Below are 20,850 nucleotides of genomic sequence, written 5' to 3'. Positions count from 1 at the left end.
CGGGTACCAGGGCATAAAGTGGTCATGCAGAGGTGGGAGAACTCATTTCTCTATGCCACCTAATTACACCCCCTCCCCTACCCCCATTAGGCAGAGGCAGGGCCAATGGTAGGGTACTTGGCATCCCACTGCAAACTAGAATGCTTTTCTGCAAGAATTACTGTGCAGGGCCAATGTGGAGGTGACTCAATCTACATGGATTGAGTCAAAATACACACTATACTGTACCAAACGGAATGAGCCAAAATTGAGTTGCTTCTCAAACAGGGACATTTGGCCTTTTGGTGTGCATTAAAAATTGAGGCCATAATGCCCATTACATGTTAAACCACACACCATAATTTCCATTATGTATTATGCCAAACACCATAATGCCAATTAAAAATTATTCTACATAAGTGCTGCTTACCTAAGTGCTTATTGCCAAAGGTTCCATGCTCATTGCCAGGGGTTCCATACTTGGTGCCATGTGGGATTACATGCTCATTGCCAAGGGGGAATACATGCTCGCGGTACCTGGGGGACAGCCGCCGCCAGGCAGAAGTGACAGCCATTGACAGCCGGGCAGAGAGTGTGTGTGTAGGGGGGGGGGGGGGGGGGGGCTTCCGGGCTGTATTCAGAGCACTGCAGATCCTGGCTATTTGAAATATTACCCCTTTCACACCAAAAAATGCGGGGATTTACCCGGGAATATGGTCCCAGGATCATGCAGGGGCAATCCCGGGCTGGCCCCTTTTACACCAGCCTAGTCCCTGCATTTTCTGGTGTGAAGGGGAGAGACACCCCCCCCTTTAACCGGCTATATCATTCAACTGGCTATATCTTCGTAATCAACAGACACATTTACATACCGATATACATACAGACCCAGTATCATATTGAAAAACTTTTAAGTGGGCTTCGAATGATTTTGGTCCCATGAAACTGGGCCATTTGGTTCCAGAGAAATCTGCCCATGAACAGCCATGAAATGACATTTCAGAAATAAAAAAAAATCTGTTTTCCCGCAATATCTCTGGATCCAATTAACCCATATGAACCAGCCTGGTATCAGACAGAAGGCCCAGCGATTTGGGTTCAAGCTTCTGTGATGCCAGGGGGGGGACTGGCAGCCGTCGGAACTGGGTGGGGGTCGGATTTAGCGGGTCCCATGTTATCCTATGGGAAAAGCGTTCCAGGTTTGCCCGCCGGTATCTCTGGTTCCCGGGGTGCTAGCGATGCGGGGCATATTTGGAGAGTTCCGCTGGCAGAGTTTCCTGTTCATCAGCGACCAGAGATGGTCGCTGATGAAAACTGGACACTGAGCAATATATTGCACCGTGTGTACACAGCTATACTCAATAACAGCAATGAAATCAGGTGTTGTTTCTTTGTCTTTAGTTTCCCAGATCGTCAATCTTTTTGCCAGATCATCAATTAAGGCAAATTGAACCTTGGGGGAGACATACACACAAAGAAGTTCACATAAATAGACAGGAGGAGTAGGGACATAACATGAGGAGGGAAAGCAGAGGTAGACATAGGTTAAGTGGGCATTTGTCGAAATTGCAAGGTGAGCAGAGAAACATATGGGGTGATGGGCTGAAGCACACATGGGTTCAAGCGCACAAGAAGATGGTGAGGGGGTAGAGATACACATGTGGATGCCACTAGAGGAACACATCGGGACAGAGACAGAGAAACATAGAAGGATTGACAGAAACAGACATACAAGGGAAGTGGACAAATAACTACTGACACTGTGGGTGATATTACTCTAAGCCACAGACACTTGTTTTATTGCCTTCTTCCTACACAGTAATACCACTTTTACACTGAAATATAGCTTCTACCTGTATTTAACCAAGGATACTAAACACGGATTGAAGCCAGGTTTTGGATTTTTTTTTTCATTTTTTTAAGAACGCTTGGAAATTATGTTCTCTACAAGTGCTTCTTCGCCTGCCAATCAGCTCCTTTTAGACTTGACCCAGGTAATGTATGACCCAGGACATGCTATTCCCTTTTTCAGGGTGATAATTCTAGTAAAAAAAAAAATACTAATCAGCTAAAGAAATGTGAAAGAGATGTAGTTCAGGGCCCAATATAATCAGCAGGTTGGGTATGGGATTTTGGTGCTGTGTCTGCCAGTGGTCAGAAGACTGACCCCAGCATCCCAACAGTTCTAGGGTAAGTATTCTACCCTTCCCCTAACACAGTTGTCCTGCTGACTTATTCTAACCTTGCCATAGTTTAACCCCAACCCTCCCTCCAGCCTAACCCTAACCTCTCACAGTCAAACCCAAACCCTTCCACCCGCAGCCTAACCCTGACCTCTCCTCCCACAATCTAACCCTAACCCTCCCACCAGCAGCCTAACCTCTCCTCCCACAGTCTAACCCTCCCTCCCTGCAGCCTAACCCTAACTTCTCCTCCCACAGTCTAACCCCAGCCCTCCCTCCCTGCAGCCTAACCCTAACCTCTCCTCCCACAGTCTAACCCTAACCATCCCACCCACAGCCTAACCCTAACCTCTCCTCCCACAGTCTAACCCTATCCCTCCCACCAGCAGCCTAACCCTGACCTCTCCTCCCACAATCTAACCCTAACCCTCCCACCAGCAGCCTAACCTCTCCTCCCACAGTCTAACACTCCCTCCATGCAGCCTTACCCATACCTCTCCTCCCACAGTCTAACCCTAACCATCCCTCCCTGCAGCCTAACCCTAACTTCTCCTCCAACAGTCTAACCCTAACCCTCTCACCCGCAGCCTAATCCTAACCTACTCCTGGTATAAATGTTCAGAATGTTGGCTGTACAGATTCCAGTGTCATTATTCTGACAGTTGCCAGGATTCCATCACCAGTCTTCCATAAGTCGATATCCTGGAAGTCAACCACATCCCTTAATAGCACTGATGGCCCATTTACAAGTCTTACATTTGTACCTCCCTGTACTATTGTTATGGTGTATTTGGTAAAATTGTTAGGGAAAATGACTGAAGCTGGAAAGCTGCATATCTTAGTGCTTGGGCCCTCGCATAGAAGCCGTGTGGGTTAAAATGGTGTATGGGTTACAATAGTGGAAGTAAAACAAACCTACTGTATAATAGCACTGTATTAGGAAGAACGTGTAATAATCCACTGTTTTAACCTTGCATAAGAGAGATGCTTGGTTTTAAAAGGTTAACTCTAGCTTTAGGTAGCCCAAAATAAAAAATATATTTTTAAATTATGTTTTAAATATTTTAAATATGTAATCTTATGAGAACTTTTGACATTCATATATTTAATAGGTTATCTTTTTCATCCTAGTCCAACTCATATTTGTGCTTTTAAGAAACATTTTTAACTTTGAACCATAAATTATGTTTAACTTCTGTTGCTCTTTACTGCTTTTCATGAATGCTTAGTAAATAATAATTTATTCTGGAAAAGAGAATATTTTATACTGGAAAATTTGCAGAGTGTACATTACGTAATTGCTTGCACTGCTGAGATAAAATGATATTAAATATTAACCTACTGTATATTAGAAAAAACAATAGCAAAGTGCTACCTGCTGCCAACAATATGAAGAAACAAATGACAGAATACCTGCTTGGTATTATTAAGAAAGATTCACATCTAATTATCATAAGAAAAAAAAAAAAAATATATATATATATATATATATATATATTTTTTTTAAGCAGTACAAAGTTCCCCTAAAAAAAAAAAAAAACACACTACTAGATGTACTGTATTTATGCAATTTATTTAAATTTAGTTTAAGCAACATTTTTTTTACAGTACCTTTGTTTCTTCTCTATGTAAAAAGAAATGTTTTAATTAGATGAGAACAAAGTCGACGGGTGATATCTTCTAGTTTGTACTCCCGTGGGGAAGAATGGACTGGAGGCCAGGATACTTCCTCGAACCAAAGTAAATCTGGGAAGCAATACTAATCTATTAATAGCGCCTGGTCAGGACTGTCTCCCATTAGTATGCCATTAATGTAATGACCCTTGTACTACATTTAAAGATCATCATGATCAATTTTTATTCTGAGGTCAGACATATTGATTGTGCCGTAAAATGAGTCACATTTAATATATCCCATCATGATAATTAGGTTTATACTGAAATGTAGCACTAACATACCTATAATGAACATTATTGCGGATGAGGTATATAAAATCCAAAGGGCATGTGTTCACTTGGTAAAAACAAGATATAGGACTAAAGTAATTATGTTATTATTGCTAGGGTGTAATGCCTGTAATGTGCACTCTTTAACTACATTTTAGCGCATAGCGAGTTACTTATGTTCAGGAAACAGCATTGCATCGCAACAGCTAAAAAACAGTTATTGAGTGATATTAACTAAATGCTTTGATTTGATTAATTTGTGGAACTTTTACCTACAAGCACTCTCACGCCCCCCCCCCCCCCCAAAAAAAAAAGGTGTAGCATTTCATGCAATGGATGGTTAATTATAAGGTTCTATATGGAATAATGTAGTTAGGACCCCTAGGTGTTGGTGTCTGATTCTAAGTCTCAAATATATTGCAGGTGAGTAGAGTGTGCATGGTAAGGCAACAAAAATAGAGGGTGTCAATTGAACATTGTTTAGGAAAGAGGATGTGATTTGGTATAAGAACTAGGCTAAGTATTGTCACACTCATCTATGGGAACCAACATGAGTAAAAACAGTGGTATAATGTTGCCACAGTCTTTCAGAGAGCACAGTAGGTGCACTGATACTCACCCTTCTCGGTTCAATGATGCTCATGTCTAGCCAGCATTTGGCTGCCGACATCCAGTGGGTGGAGGTCAGAGGTGGGAATATGTCTCTTTGTTGGTCTGTCTGTTTCTTCTCTGTTGGCTCAAAGAGATGAGCCAAGCCATCTTCATCAGGTCACCTAATTGAGCTTCTAGCCGATTGGGTGCCACTTTCCTAACAGCTGACTGCTGCAGTCAATCGCTGTGTCCCATAGGTATTTAAGGGGATTCCATCAAGTCCAAGTTATCGGAACAACTTCTTCATTGTCTGCACTCCATGGTATGTATTATGGTTCTTCTAGGTCACATTGTGTTTGTCATCAGGATAGTGCTTCTGTTGGTATTCGTGGTTCTAATGTATTCTAGTGCTTCAGCTGGTGTACCCGGTCCAAAGTATTTCAGCAGTTGGTATCCTCAGTCCAAAATATTCGAGCAGCCAGTTTCCCCTGTCCAAAGTATTTCATCAGCTGGTATCCTTGGTTCAAAGTATTCCAGGTACTGGTCTTCCCGGTACTGAGGATTTTAGCAGCCAGTGTTCCTGTCCCAATAATACCAGTGATACAGCCGGTATCCTCTGCACAAAGTATTCCAGTTCTTCAGCCGGTGTCCCCAGTTCACAGTATTCCATCAGCAGGTATCCACAATACAAAAGTATTCTAGCAGCTGGTGTTCAGGTTCCAAAGTATTCCAGTTCTCAACTGGTGTCCTTGGCACTAAGTATTCCAGTACTTATCAATTCCCACCTCTCCTAATCTTTCTAGTGCAATCTGTACTTGTTATAGTAGTAAGTGACCTGGTCATGGGCCGTGGCCTGCTTGTCAGGGTTCTTGTCAACTACACACACTAGTCCGGTATATGAACAGGAAGTGTATTTAGCCAGCAACATTTAAAACCAATTCCAGAGCAGCCAGAGTCAGAACCTAAATTTCCCAATACAGTGACAAATGTGTGTTGGTGGTGCTCACAGCAGTCAAGGAAGAAAAACTTTGTAAGCTAAAAAGGAAAAAGATAGACTATGGTGTTGGCGGACTGTTATTTCTAGTGATTGAAATAAAAGGTATAATTTTATTGTCTATAAGTGAATATCTACAGTGTCAGAAATCGTGGCGCGTGTTCACATCTGTGACCGCATCAGCGTTTCTTATCCGCACGCTGATGCATCCTGCAGTGCAAGTCCCTGTACTGCATTGTCCCAAAGTGTTCTCCGTGGCGTTTCCCTGGGGCCTAGTCAGCGTCCCACGTTGATCCCAAGCCAGTCCCATGCTGCATGGGCACTGCCATTACACCTGTAGTCACATGACTGAATCTCCCAATAGTTTTCCTGTGATATTGACACTCTGACCTGTGCACTGAACCATGTGATCAAGGCGTGCACAGGTACTTCCTGGAGTTGATTGATGCTGCAGCCAATCACAGACAAGCAGGGGGGATATAGCTGAGGTCTCGGTCCCTTCCCCCTCACCTTGAACAACTTGTCTGATCCCTGAGTACCTCCAGAAGTCAGTGTTCTAAGGCTCCAGCCTCCCTTTTCAGAGTTCCTGTGTTACACCTGAGTAATCTGCTGCTTCTGTCGGAATCTAAAGCTCCTTGGTTACCATCCACCTGCCAGGTTACCTTCCAAGCTGCTTAACATCTACAGCTCACAGGGGAAGAGGTCAGAGCATTCCAGCATCCCTCAGCAGAGATTGTTATTGGCTCCCATAGCCATTACCATCATCGACTCCCAAGTCTCCAATGTCTGTCTATAGCTCCCAAACAGTCAACATCTTGTGTAAGCTTCCAGGCCATCAACAACCCTGTCGGCTCACAGGCTGTTCACATCCCTCCTGCTCCCGGGCCGTCGACCAACAACCCTCCGGCTTCCAGGCCATCAAAATCCCTCTGGCTTCCAGACCATCGACATGCCTCTGGCTTCCAGGCTGACACAGTCCATATATACAAACCATCAGAAGTTCCTAGTTCATCCGGTCCAAGTACCACTGTCTCAAGTACACAAGCAATCATCACTTACCATCTCCTGTGATTGGTCAGTTAGGTGTGGGAACTCAGTCAGAGGGCCGCAACCTCGCCACCGAACACAGCAGAGTCCAAACCTCCTTACGGGGGTCCCTGGTGAAGACCGCCGGTGGTGTTAGACTCTGCATCTCTGATTAGAGTCTTGTCAACTCCTCCACCTAGCTGTGTATATGAACTACCATTACCTGATGGGGGAGCATACCCCAACTCACTGTGGATTATGAAGTGTGACTCTCAACAAGGTATCTTTGTGAAACATAAGCTATGTCAAACGTTATTTATTTGATACACTCCAACATATAAGAAAAGATACAATACAAATCAGGAGAAGGACCTTTTTACATCCAAAATGAGACTGGATAGATAAAGATGGATAACGACCTGGGTGTGGATAAATCCGGATATTCCACACAGATGGAAACATCCAGGGTATTCCAGTTTCAAAAAGGCAAAGAAGTCAGGTCCTCCTCTGCTTACCAACGCGTTTCGATCCACAAGAATCTTCTTCAAGGGATGCTGACAGTTCAAAAGGATGGCTTTTTATACCATAAGACCGGAAGTAGCCTTACTTCCATTTTCTAGCAAAGCACTTTTAACACAAAAGATACCGTTATGTGTGGTTCTCTCGTCCATGTGATTTTCTGTACGACACTGTTTACCTTCTTTGATGGGAAATTCATACAATAGGGATTGTGCTGATATTAAGGATTGTAGATATTAGGATAATGGAAGTTAAAGTTTTTATTTCAATATCGGATTGGTAATAAAAAAGTCATAAATTGTCCTCACATACTGTAGATTAGGAAATTGACGATTCCACTATGAATCACAGGATGTTTGTTTGCTATACATGTGAATTGGAGTCTGTGGAACTAATCCATGGGGTAATTCAGACCTGCTCGCTAGGCTGAGTATATTCACTAGCGAGCAGGTAATCTCCCCCCCACCGAACACATCTACCCCGCTGCCCAAATCGTACCGCTACGATATGAGTGGATGTGTGCGCTAACATGCGCCCACACAGAGGAGAAAGCATTAAATTGTTACACATCATCAAATGATTTTTCCAATGTTCGCAAAGAAAAGTAAGCCTGTAATTACTTTTATAATAGACTCTTTGTGAAAAATTTGGGGGGAGCGCTGATGTCATGTGATGTCATCCACCCACCCTAAGCAGGCTTGGACACACCTGTTTTCGCAGGGGTATGCCCAGTGTTTCTATGGGCATGCCCACCGTTTTTTGTGGTCACGTGCCGGCGTTCACCCCCCTGGCTGCATATCATTTACCATATCAGGGACGGGGACAAATTGAGAACTGTACAAAATCTGAATCGGCCTCCCAGTGAGGAGTTATATGTTCATTAAGGTGTTAACCGCATTGCACGGTGGCATTATCAGCGGATTCGTTCACGTGCTGCTCCCCCGATGGGTGCGCTCCCAGGTCGCCACATCCTGGTGCTGGTTCCCCGGCAACCAAGGATGCCCGGGCACTTCCGCCCAGCCCAGCACCAGCACGGCTGTCCGGCAGTGCACAGACCAGTGTCGGCGCATCCATCCAGCAGTGCACAGACTGGCGTCATCAAGCCACCCAGCAGTGCATCATCAAGCCACCCAGCGGTTGCCGGGGAAACCAGGGATGCCGGAGAGTGTGCCCTGCAACACCCACCAACAGTGGGTGCACAGGACTTTATACTGTACCTTTTACCATCCCCTTATCCAAAACATTTTCTTTCACAAGCGTGAATATTTCATTGACATATTTTGACTTTATTTTCATTTTTTACTGGCACAGACTACATTTTCTGAAAAGGGTTTTATTACAGCCTATCACGGGGCTCTGTACTGATTTATTAGAGGAAGTTCCAGGGCTCTGTGTTGGGCAGAAATACTGAACATTGATCCTCATTACCCTATATCCTGGAAGTTCAAATAAAAGTAAGGATTCATAAAATAAGGAAAGAGGCAATGTAGAAAAACTTTACTCCTCAAATGTGTTCATATTTGCCTATTTTTTTCTGCAAATCGACAATCTTTAGGAATGTTTGAATAAGTACTAAGAAAATCACAGTTATCCACCAAATCACATATAATGAACTGTGTAGAATAACGGATGCATAATTAAGTTTGGGATGCCAAAAGACGGTATCTTAATCGATGTCTGCATTCCGGCACCGGTCTTTAGCAGTCGGGATTTAGATGTCAATATTCTTCCTGCTGGCATCTTGACTTTTGGCCAGAAGATCAGTGAAAGAACGCCAACATCAGTTAGGATGCTGACATCGGAATATGACTGCCATTATCCCAAGTGTAAGTGTGCAGGGCAGGTTTGTGTTTTGCAAGAGAGTTTTGAATTAGGCACTAGTAGGGGACTCAGGGTTAGGCTGCGGGGAGGGTTCAGTTTAGGCACTAGTGGGGAGGGTTAGGCTGCGGGGGAGTTAGGGTGGGGCTGCAGGAAGGAAAGGTTAGGGCAGGCATGGCCAAACTATGGCCCTCCAGCTGTTGTGAAACTACAAGTCCCGTCATTCCTTGCCACAGTTTTGCTATTAGGGAATGCTAAAACTATGCTAAGGCATGCTGGGATGTGTAGTTTCACAACAGCTGGAGGGCCACAGTTTGGACATGCCTGGGTTAGGGGGACAGGGGGAATGAATATATACTTACTGGACCCCTTTCGGGATGCTAGCAATGGTATTCTGACCCCCCCGCTTCCCCACCGCTGCTCATCCGTATGTATTCCGGGAATAGATTATGCTCCTTGTAAATTATATGAGTGGTACTATACTGTACGAAAAAGGAAAACATACAGTATATAGCAAATAAAGTGAATTGAGATGATGGGGCCAAGTAAAATAGTGGTGCCTTTAAAATTGGCCAAACAAGTAACATTCAATAATAATAAAATATATTAAACAGCTAAAGGAAAAAAAAATATTTGACTTTCAGACTGAAGCAACGGACAAATCCTATTTTTAATCTGTGATTATCACCCATACATAAAAAAATACGTTTTTCAAGCCCAGCCATCGTCATTTTTTAAAGTGTTGAATTAACAATATGCAATTAAAAAAAACCTCTGCATGAAAACCTTAATCAGTCACAAAGTTGGCAAATGATGCCTCATATCATCCATAACAAGTATCCATTACCGCTGGACATAGCACATTAACTGACTCATTAGGTATTTCAAACCATATGGACTTGGGCTTGGGTGGGTCACTTTGATAATATGCTGAGGTGATCTAGCTAATTATTGCAATGATGTGAGCTCAATCATTGGGCCAGCCACACTAAACAGTGTCACAGCCTCTAGAAAGACCAACGTCGCACCACGACGATGACAGAGATGGGCGGCGTGACCCCTTGTTTGTTGTGAAGTCATCAGTAATAAGGCAATTATGATTAAAAGTTTTCTAGATTAATCAAGCAGATAGCAAACCTGGTCTCTCGTTAATAAAAAAAAAAGAAGTGAAAAAAAAAAAGCAGACAGATTTCTCAGATTTAAAACGTGACAACTTGCTGTTGATTTTGTTTATGCTGAGGAGGTATGTCAGCTGTGTAAATTTAGCAATGATATTTAAAGATATGTGCCAGACTGGAAAACATGTTAATAGGGGATGTGCTAAAATGTCAGTATTAAATACCAGGAGAGTGCTACAATGCTACAGTGTTGGTGGGAGCAAGTTGCTCATATGCTGCAGAAAATGTAATATCCCTGCAGTGTGAGGCAGCGTAATCACAAAATCCTTTTAATTATTTTAGATGAACAGGCTGCTTAAAACTTACAGATTAAAAGTTTAGAAGTTTCGGAATGATATTTTCCCAGATGCATTGTTGTTATTATCTCAAAAAATACCCTTATACGTAATATTATATACGGAAACAGACATGTACATGGTCACAGACGAGGTACAGCGATGCCAGATCCATAGATAGGAGCAGCTAGAGTGGGATATACTTTCCCTGTTATGACTAAACCTGTGATGAAGGGGAATTTGACTAAGATGGGAGTTCTATTGAAGGTGGGATGATGCGATTGGTCAAACAGTCAGATTCTGGGGGTTATGCTGGTTGATTCCACCAAATCCCGCCTTGTGAATGGTGGCCTGGCCGCTAGCCATTCACAAGGGCGATTCCCTCGCAGGTCCTGCAAATGGATATTACACAGTAACATCCATTTGCAGCCTAGTGGGATCCACCCACATCATTTGATGGTCGTGACCATTGAATGATGGCGAAGGTGTATGCATATAAAAGTGACTCTCTTCCGGGAGGAAGTAGGGGGGCAGCTGACATCCGGTGATGTCAGCTGGCCGCCCCCCCCCCCCCCCTGCATCATCGGGGCATTTGCATGAAAACGCCCAGCGTTCTCGTGGAGGTGCCCATGAAATGGCAGGCATTCCCATATGCACATGGCCTGGTCTGCTGCCCCACACCCTCCACACTCCCCGCCCGCATACTTGGGTGCATGCATATATATATATATATATATATATATATATAGACGTGAAGCCGGCATGAATAATGCACGTATTTAAATGCAGAAGTCAACACAAAATGTGGTAATGTACAGGGAGCAACCAAAAGTCAACTGGGCATTTAGAAACAATGAAAGGAGAACTTTTCCATGAAACTATTAAAGCTGCAGTGTTCGTTTAGGCCATATGGATGGCCACAGTGGATAATTGGTGTATCCACCGTGTTTCTCTTTGTAACAGGAGTTTTTTGCGATCTCCCCCTCTCTTGTTTTCAGGGACCTGATCTATTATCTTATATCGGAAGGTAGATAACCCGTGGCCTCTTTCCCTAAAGTGCCTGGTTCATTCTGGATGATTTTGCCCTCCAACGCGTGTCTGATGGTTGAACGGTGGGTTGCCATCCATTCCTTGAAGGGGCGGATGGACTTACCCACATAAAACAATCCGCACGGGCACCGAATAATGTCAATTACATAAGGGCTGGTACACGTGAGAACTTGCCTGATCGGGATCTTGATGCCCGAATGTGGATGTGAGAAAAAGCTACTAGTTTCTAAATAGCTGCAGGTAGTGCAATTTATGCACTTGTAGCAGCCTAGTTTCCTAGTGAGAAATGAGCCTGTGCTTTTTTTGCCCATACTGGTCACATCGTTTTTGACCAACATGTCTTTTAGATTGCGTTTTCTGCGAAAGCTGGGTAAGATTGACGAGCGGGCAAAAGTTTTTAAACTAGGGTCATTGGTAATCAATGGCCACAAATTTTTGGCATCTTTGACTATCTCATTGCTGCAGGGATTAAAGCTTTGTACAAACGGGATTTTATCACAAATGGTACAGTATCTGATTTTAAATCTTTTGACATCAGCGCTACAGATCTAGGGATGTCCAATGCTTTCTGTTTTGCCTTTACAAGATCACATTTCTTGTATCCTCTAGCTACAAAATTGATGATCATGATATCCATCTCCTTGCTAGCCACCGCTTCATCATCACATATGCGGCGTGCTCTGAGAAATTGAGAGAACGGTAATCCCTTCTTTGTCGACATGGGGTGTTGACTCTCAAAATGCAGAATAGTATTTCTGTCTGTCGGTTTTTTGAAAAGGCTAGTTCTTACTTTACCATCCATGATAGTTAATACAACATTGAGGTAATGCACCGATGTGGTGCTTGCCTCGTAGGTGAATTTAATCGTACAGTCAGCTGAATTGATGCAACTCTAAAGCAGTGCCTGACCAAATCAGTAGCAGGTCATCTATGTATCTGTTAAAAAATACAATTTTAGATGCAACAGCTGGATCGACAAAGAAGAAATCCCTCTTAACATCAAACATGTAGCAGTTGGCGAACGCCGGGGCTACGCAAGACCCCATTGCGCAGCCCCGGCGCTGTAAATACCAACCACCATCAATAGTTTTTAGTTAGCGTTAAAGAAAGTAATTCAAGAAAAAAAAAGACAATTCAGGACCAGTATACAGCGTGCTGGCCATTAACAGCCAACTTCTCTGTTGAAGAAATAGGAGCGCCCGAAAAGGGGGCGGGCGTATGCAAATGAGGGTGCGGCTTATGCTAATTAGCCGCAACCTCATTTTCATACGAGAATAGATGCTGTGCGCATGCGCACAGCGTCTATTCTATTAGATTGGGGGGTCTACCAACTGCCACCCCCCGCAGCGGGACAATGCCTGCCGCGGGTGGAACAGCGGGACAGGACCCGAAAATCGGGACTGTCCCGCTGTAATCGTGACAGTTGGGAGGTATGCTTTAGGGAAAGAGGCCACGGGTTATCTACCCTCCGATATAAGATAATAGATCAGGTCCCTGAAAACAAGAGAGGGGGAGATCGCAAAAAACTCCTGAGAAACACGGTGGATACACCAATTAAATACAGTACATCCGTATGGCCTAAACGAACACTGCAGCTTTAATTGTTTCCTGTAAAAGTTCTCCTTTCATTGTTTCTCAATGCCCAGTTGACTTTTGGTTGCTCCCTGTACATTACCACATTTTGTGTTGACTTCTGCATTTAAATACGTGCATTATTCATGCCGACTTAACATGTTCATACGTTCCTTTGTTTACATGTTATATTACTGTATGATACGGATCCACAGTCTGTTGTGGATGAGTTCAAGATAGTCACCTGGTACTGCTTTGTATTTTATTTCATGTATCACACTTTTTGATGTTTCAGGGGTTGCCATGACAGCACTACACACCCGACAGCGCCGGCTGGCGCGGGGCGCATTTACAGTGACTCCGTTCAGCAGCGTGGCAGCCTCTTCACGGTGGCAGGGGGTGGTATATAGGTAAGTAATTTGTATTATACTGGTTGAGCCTGAGGACGAGCAATAAATGCTCGAAACATTGCTTTAAACCTATGTCGACATTAAGCTTACACAAGTCTGCAGAGTGCCTATACTGTTCATCTGTCATATTTAGTGGATCATCCACTGCTTTCAGTGCACCACGGCATCTACAACAACATTGCAGCAATAGAGTGCCTATCTCTGGATATATATATATATATATATATATATATATATATATATATATATATATATATATATAACATATTTATAATGGTAATCGTTATGTAGAACACTTGGCAGGCACACCATTTACTAATACAGTAGGTCAGTAAGTATAAAGGGCTGATGCTGCACAGACCTGAAACTTTCAGTTTCCTTTTCTACGTAAGGAAACACTGAGGAGTGGCTGTGCCTATTATGCCTGCCTCTCTGGTTTACTTTCTGCTGCTGCTCAAATGACAGCACTCGGGTTTGCAGACACTCCCCATGCACTCTATTAAAAGAGATGCAATTGGCTGATGATCCCCCAGGTCAGAGATCACATGATCTGCATGCTTTATGAATTTTCTTAACTGACTGGGACTTGTGTGACTAGTGTATGTAACTAGTGTGACTTGTGGCTTGTCTTGGCTTGTCTAGTGCTAGTTTACAAACCTTTGGAAGTAGAGTGACCCTGTGCTGTGCTGCTGACAGGCTGCAGTAATTGCAGTAAGTGAACAGTGCTCCAGTGAGACCTGCTTGTATACAAACTGTGAGTACTGCATGTGTTTGGTATGTCAGGGTAATGGATTTACAGGATATATATTCCAGACACATAACCTGTTTTGTTGCAATTACTGTATGTTCAGTATAATTCGAATAGAGAAAACATGGCAGAGACAGCAGGTTAATTTAACTATGTAACCACACACATTACTCTTTTAAGGCGAGATGCACTAAGCCTTGAAAAGTGATAATGTGGAGAGTGTTAAACTACCAGCCCCTAACTGCCAATTCTCAAGCACAGTCTGTGACAGTGATTGTAAGCTTGCGAGCAGGGCCCTCCTACCCTCCATGTCGATTTGTATCTACCCAGTTTGTTTAATCACTGTTGTTTACAATTGGAAAGCGCAACGGAATATGCTGTAAATAAATTAGTGGCTGGTGCTCTGCATGTTATCACTTTTCAAGCTTAGTACATCTGGACCTGAGAAAACAAAGAACTTCACAACATGGGACCCCCTGGACTAGCATGTTTTCTATCCACAAGAACATCTATTGGCAATAGTAACCTGTGGTGAGCGATGCACGTCCGTAAGGGAACATGGATGGTTTAACATTCTGCAGTTTATTGGTGTTCTGAAGCATTTGGGCTATTTAGCTACATGTATAGGAAGCTGAAATCTACTGTCGCTAACCGTAATCTAATGCAAATCTGTGTGCATGTGGGTTACGGTCATTAGGTCTACACCAACTAGGTCGACAGGCAGCAAGGTGAACATGGGTTTAGGTTGACATGGGTCAAGGTCGACAGGTCATTAGGTCGACATGGGCTAGGTCAATAGTCAAAAGAACGACATGGGGTTTCTTGAGCCGGCATGTGCCGACAGGCGGTATATAATGCCCTACCATCCACTAGGGCGTGGTTGGAGAATAAAGTAGTGTGCAGAACGTAGCGAGGCACCGTGCCCGAAGCATTGCGAGCGAAGCAGTGCACTTCAAACGGTAACCATGTCGACATTCGGGTAAAAAACAGTAACCCCCCCATGTCGACCTTTTGACTGTCGACCCTGCCCATGTCGACCTAATGCTTGTATCATCCTAATGTCCTGTTGACCTAGTCCCATGTCGACCTAGTTGGTGTAGACCTAACAACCCACACCCGTGTATGTTGCAAATAAAACAGGGGATTTTATTTTGATCAAAACATTTAAGCTTGGGACATTCAAGGGACATTCCGCAGTTCCCTAACTTGAATATATGCTCAGCAGAGATATTCATTTTAAACATACTACACTCTAGTGTTGGTTTGCACTCCAATACGCACAAGTGGCTGCAGGCCAAGTGCATTCAACCACCCTGGGCACGTGTGTATATCAGTGCGATGTCACACAAAGAGTGGTATTATTAGTTTATGAAATAGCTCCACTTCTGATTACATAAGGTGAAACAGATACATTTTTTATTAATCAGGAAAGGAGTGATCCATTGTTGTCAGTGAGGCGGTGTTGCGCTGTTGTCAGTGAGAGTTGGAAGTAGTCCAGGTTGCAGTCATTGTGTAATATGCACAGTCATGTGATCACAGGATTTAAGCCATTTTAGGGCCATATTAGAAATACAGATATAGCCATGCACATCGTTGCTCAGACACGGCAGCTAGTAGCGAGTGCGAACTTCTGCGCAGGGTACGCTTACCTTAGGTTATGCATGTGGCTATATTGTATGGCTTTACACATACCTCCCAGCATCGGAGATGTAGTAGGAGGACACTGCGTGCGCGCTTAATTTTAGGGTCGTGGCAAGGGGTGTGGCCTATACCCGCGAAGCTCCTGCGTGCTCTGTGAGCTGCTTGGCAAGCCCCAGCTCCTCTGGCTGCATGCGCACCGCGTCTATTCACAGATGACAGAGGGGACTCCCAACTGACCCCACACCGCCCCCGCAGCGGGGTACTGCCAGCCCTGGGCGGGATGCGGGAATGTCCCAAAAACAACAGGACGTTCCCGCAAAAAGCGGGACAGTTGGGAGGTATGCTATATAGGTTGAGTATACCTTATCCAAATTGCTGGGGACCAGAAGCATTTTGGATAACGGGTTATTCTGTGTTTTGGAATGTTTTTATATTTCAGTGGGGTATCTTGATGTATCTTTCATTTATGTTGTATAAACACATGAAATGCACACAAATATATTTTATTTGTGCATGAAACAAGGGCCCTTATTCTGATCTGTTCAGATCCCCCATGCAGACACAGGGTGTGTGCGGCCACGATGAACAGGGTGTTTGCCGGGCACACGCACCCAACACTGCGGGTGGGGGGAGGGGGGCGGCTCTGGGTAGTCGCGCCCATGAGAACTCCCAGCGTTTCATGGGCATTTCCATTAAAACGCTGGGTGTTCCCATGGAGATCACCCTGTGACGTGGGAGACGGGCAGCTGACATCACCGGATATCAGCTGCCCGGCCACTTTCTCTCGAGTGTGCATGTAAATCTAAGGTTACCTGAGATTAACCTTAGATATGTGTGCACCTTGAACATCTTTCGATGGTCGGCGACCATTGAATGATGTGGGTGTTCCCCAAAGCCTGCGAATGGATGTTTATGTTCAACATCCATTTGCAGCCCCGCGTGAATGTACAAGGGGGGGCGGACGGGCATTCGTATCCAGCATTCGGCGGGCAGCGTCCGTGGGCCTTGAAGGACTGCGAATGTTGAACTAGGGGGCCTTGCGAGTCCAACAGATGCCGCCCTGCGAATGCCGATCTGCACGCCCCCCCCCTCGCACACCGCGTACGTTCGCATAATGTTTGTGATTATATTCGCAGTCTGTGGGGGAACACCCACGTCATTCGATGGTGTGCAAGGTCTACTCCTGAGATAACCTTAAATCTGCGTGGACATTCGGATGGAAGTGGGTAATGAAGTCAGCTGCCTGCCCATGTCACCGCTGAGCATTCCCATGGGCGCGACTATACGCCCCCGCCCGCTGTCTTGGGTGCCTGCACCCGGCGAACAGCCTTTTCGCAATGGTCGCACGCACCCAGTGAATGCACATGCGCAGAAATGCGGCTGAGCATGCTCATAAGCCCACCAATGGTCCCCGTGCGAACAGAATAAGGGCTATGTGATCTAGTTCAAAAAGTACGGGCTCCACATACTTTTTGTTCTTTGTTCCATTGTCAGAATGTTTATTGAGACATGTGTTGGGAGGTGCCACACTGCCTTTCATTTACAGTAATCCGTCATTTTTCTGTTGTTTCTTTGTAAAGAGAGACCAAATTCATTTGATATTTTTCATCTGCACCTGTTTTTCAACCATAGAAATCATATCTGTTACAATATTTATAAGACTCGGTCTATGATTTCTGTCCATGAGTGTTATACCAACAAATGGATTAGAACTAAACCTTGATTAGGCAGACTGGCCATTATGGAACAAAAGTGAGATGTTCTAGTGCCACACCTGCTATAAGCAAAGGAAATAGCACAGAATAACTGGCAGGACATCATAGGAGTGATGCGGTCATTAGGTTGACATTTAAAAGGTCGACAGTCAAAAGGTTGATGCATGAAAAAGGTCAACATACATTATGCCAACATGTTTAAAAGGTGAACCTGAAAAAGTTTGACATGGAAAAAAACAAACATTTTTTCATCCCTTTTTTTTTTTTTAATGGATTTATTCATAGTTTACCATCCCAATGAGCATAGGGGGTAAATAAAATAGTGTGCAAAGCACAGGGACGTAGATGTCGACCTATGTCAACAGACACAATTTCTTGTTAAACACTCATGTCAACCTTTTGACTATGTTTACCGTTTTTATGTGTCGACCTTTTAACCGTTGACCAAGACTAGTCAACCCTTACCCATCGCAGGAAGTCCACAGTAAGGAAACCATAAGGCTCTAGAGGTGTAAAGGGTGAAGGGTATTTTACACTTTCTTTCCATCAGATCCAAAACAGGAACATTTTGTAAAATAGTGTATGCTGGATACAGTACACTAGTTCTTCACCCAGGAGCAAGTGTCGATTTTAATATCCGTCTGACCTAACTCAACTTAACTAATCTAAAGCTAGTACAATGACTGTATACTGTAGGTCAGGGGTAGCCAACTCCAGTCCTCAAGAGCTACCAACAGTTCACGTTCTCCATGTCTCCTCACAGAATCACAAGTGAAGTAATTCGCTCCACCTGTGGATATTTTAAAATGTACCAGTGAGTAATGAGTGCACCTGTGAAGCACTTAGGTGGTTTGGAAAACGTGAACGGTCACTAGCTCTTGAGGACTGGAGTTGGCTACCCCTGCTGTAGATTGTCTGCCTGCCATGATCTCCTGAGTTGAATTGTGGATGTATGAGCCCAAAACCACGATTTTCCCAAACTCTCCCCTCACAATTTGACTAGTAGGTTACATACATCGGAAGAGCTTTACTTTACGTATATTTATTGTTGTACCAGATGGCAGCAGGAGATTTAGGAGAAATTATTTTCAGATGATCTTATCAGTTACGAGATCGTTATTTCCATTTTAAAACAAAAAATATTAAGCTGGAGTTTTTTTATTTTTTTGTATTTTACATTAGCAAATAAAAACAGGACTTTTTCACTAACCCGGAAACATTCGTGTTGTAACCAACTGATGTATCATTTCAGTTGTGCTGCTTCAGAAGAAGACATGCCGCCAAGGCGAAACAAGCTGCCGGAACCTTTGCCAGAAGGTTTGGTACTAACCGACACACACAAAAAAAGCTGGAAATTGGGTAAAATGATTGGCCAAGGAGGCTTTGGAGTAATATACATGGGTAATTATTTATTGATTTGATTGATTTATTGATTGTATTTGTTTGAAAAATTAATTTGGCATTAGTTCAGTATAAAAATATTTATCATGTGTCACACTGACCACAGTGCAGCGCAAACCAGGCTTGGCTGGATCGGCCCCCACATTACCGTTGGCTCTACGTACTGCAGGGGGAGTGTCCGGAGCATCCTTTGGATGCAGAACTACTGACTGCACAGTGCGATGCTAGGCATGCTAGGCATTATGGGATCCTATGCCCTGGGTGGGTGACTGCGCTGCTGGCACACACCTCCCCAAGGCATCGTCTCTCTTCAGCTTCTAACTGGCCCTTATCAAATGCACTCTATAAATTATAATAATAGGTAGAAGCAGAACCGGCCTTAGGCATAGGCCAACTAGGCAATTGCCTAGGGCATTTGGAATGCCTGGGGGCAGCAGCAGCTTCTGCTGATTAAAATGATGTGCAGCATGCCTATATTCTGTGTGTGAGTGAGGCTGTATCTGCATATGAAATAGTGTATTCATGGAAATCACTGTAACATAGCATTCTGTATGCAGGTACAGCCACAGTCGCTCACAGAATATAGGCATGCCACATATTATTTTAATCATTGGAAGCTCCTTGTGTGTGCTGGTCATAATAATGCAAATAAGACAAATTTTCAGCAAAAAAGTCACCCAACGTTAGCAGAACTGGCCAGGAGCTGCATGGCCTATTGAGGCAAGATGTATGAGGAAACATCTGTATCCAAGCAGAGGTCACAGTGTTAGCGGCTGTGCGAGTGCTGTCTGCGGGTGGGTTGGTTATGCAATAGTGTTCAGCATATGTGTAAGGGGCATTATGTGTGTCATGTATAAATGCGTTAATAATGTGCGACATTTGTAACAGGCATTATGTGTGTCATGTGTATAAGGGCATTAATAATGTGCAGCATATGTGTAAGGGGCATTATGTGTGTCATTATGTGTATGAAGGGCATTAATAAAGTTTGGCATAATGTGTAAGGGCATTATTTTTATATGGACATTAATAATGTGTGTCATGTGTAAGGGGCATTACTGTGTGGTATTATCAGGGGTGCCGAGAGAAAGGGGTAGGGGGTACAAATTACCCAGGCCAAAGTCTGATGGAAGGGCCCAGTGGGGGCCTCGGGCCTCCTCCCCTAAGGGTATAATGTGAATAATGTGACGAGTAATGTATATAAGGTAAAGTGGTACTACTGTGTGATGTAACGTGAATAAGGGACACCATCGCATGATATAATGTGAATAAAGTTGCACTACTGTGTGGCATATTTTGAATTGGGGGTACTATTGTGTGGCCATGCCCCTTCCCAGCAAGAACACACCCCTGTTTGGGCTGCGCACCGAATGTGTGCACTGTTTCTATTTAAAATATTGTGGGTAGGAGCACCAAAATGATGACTGCTATGATGAGGATTGATGGTGCTGGGAAAGGGGAGCAGGGTCAGAGGTGGAACTAGTGGCGGTGCTAGGGGGCACCAGCCAAAATCTTGCCTAGGGCATCAGTTAGGCTAGGGCCGGCTCTGGGTAGAAGCTGATTGGTTGCTATGGGCTACTTATTCACTTGTCCACTTCTCTTTGGGGTTTATGTATTAAGGTACAGGTATATAGAAGTGGAGATCTTCCCCATAGCAACCAATCAGATTCTACTTTTATTTATCTGGCATCTGGTAGATGATGATAGCTTGAATCTGGTTGCTATGGGCAACATCGTTACTTCTATAAACCCATACCTTAGTAAATAAGGATATAGTTAATATGGCGGAATTCTGGCAAACTG

The 20,850-nt window shown here is 44.0% G+C and overlaps 1 protein-coding gene across 5 annotated transcripts in view; it reads left to right on the top strand.

Moving 5' to 3' along the window:
• Window positions 1–13,464: 13,464 nt before the first annotated feature.
• VRK2 (VRK serine/threonine kinase 2) overlaps window positions 13,465–20,850 on the top strand; it is an 80,706-nt gene continuing 73,320 nt past the window's right edge. For 2 of the 5 annotated variants that reach the window (XM_083175896.1, XM_083175892.1), the window contains exons 1-2: window positions 14,095–14,296; window positions 18,899–19,047. In XM_083175896.1, the coding sequence (XP_083032022.1) occupies window positions 18,921–19,047 (127 nt within the window). In that variant the 5' untranslated portion in view covers window positions 14,095–14,296; window positions 18,899–18,920. The other 3 variants (XM_083175894.1, XM_083175895.1, XM_083175897.1) reach the window with 3 other exon arrangements.

This window comes from Crinia signifera, chromosome 3 (assembly GCF_055691185.1).
Source record: "Crinia signifera chromosome 3, ASM5569118v1, whole genome shotgun sequence".
Classification (NCBI taxonomy): Eukaryota; Metazoa; Chordata; class Amphibia; order Anura; family Myobatrachidae; genus Crinia; species Crinia signifera.
This window is presented reverse-complemented; position numbering and strand designations above follow the sequence as displayed.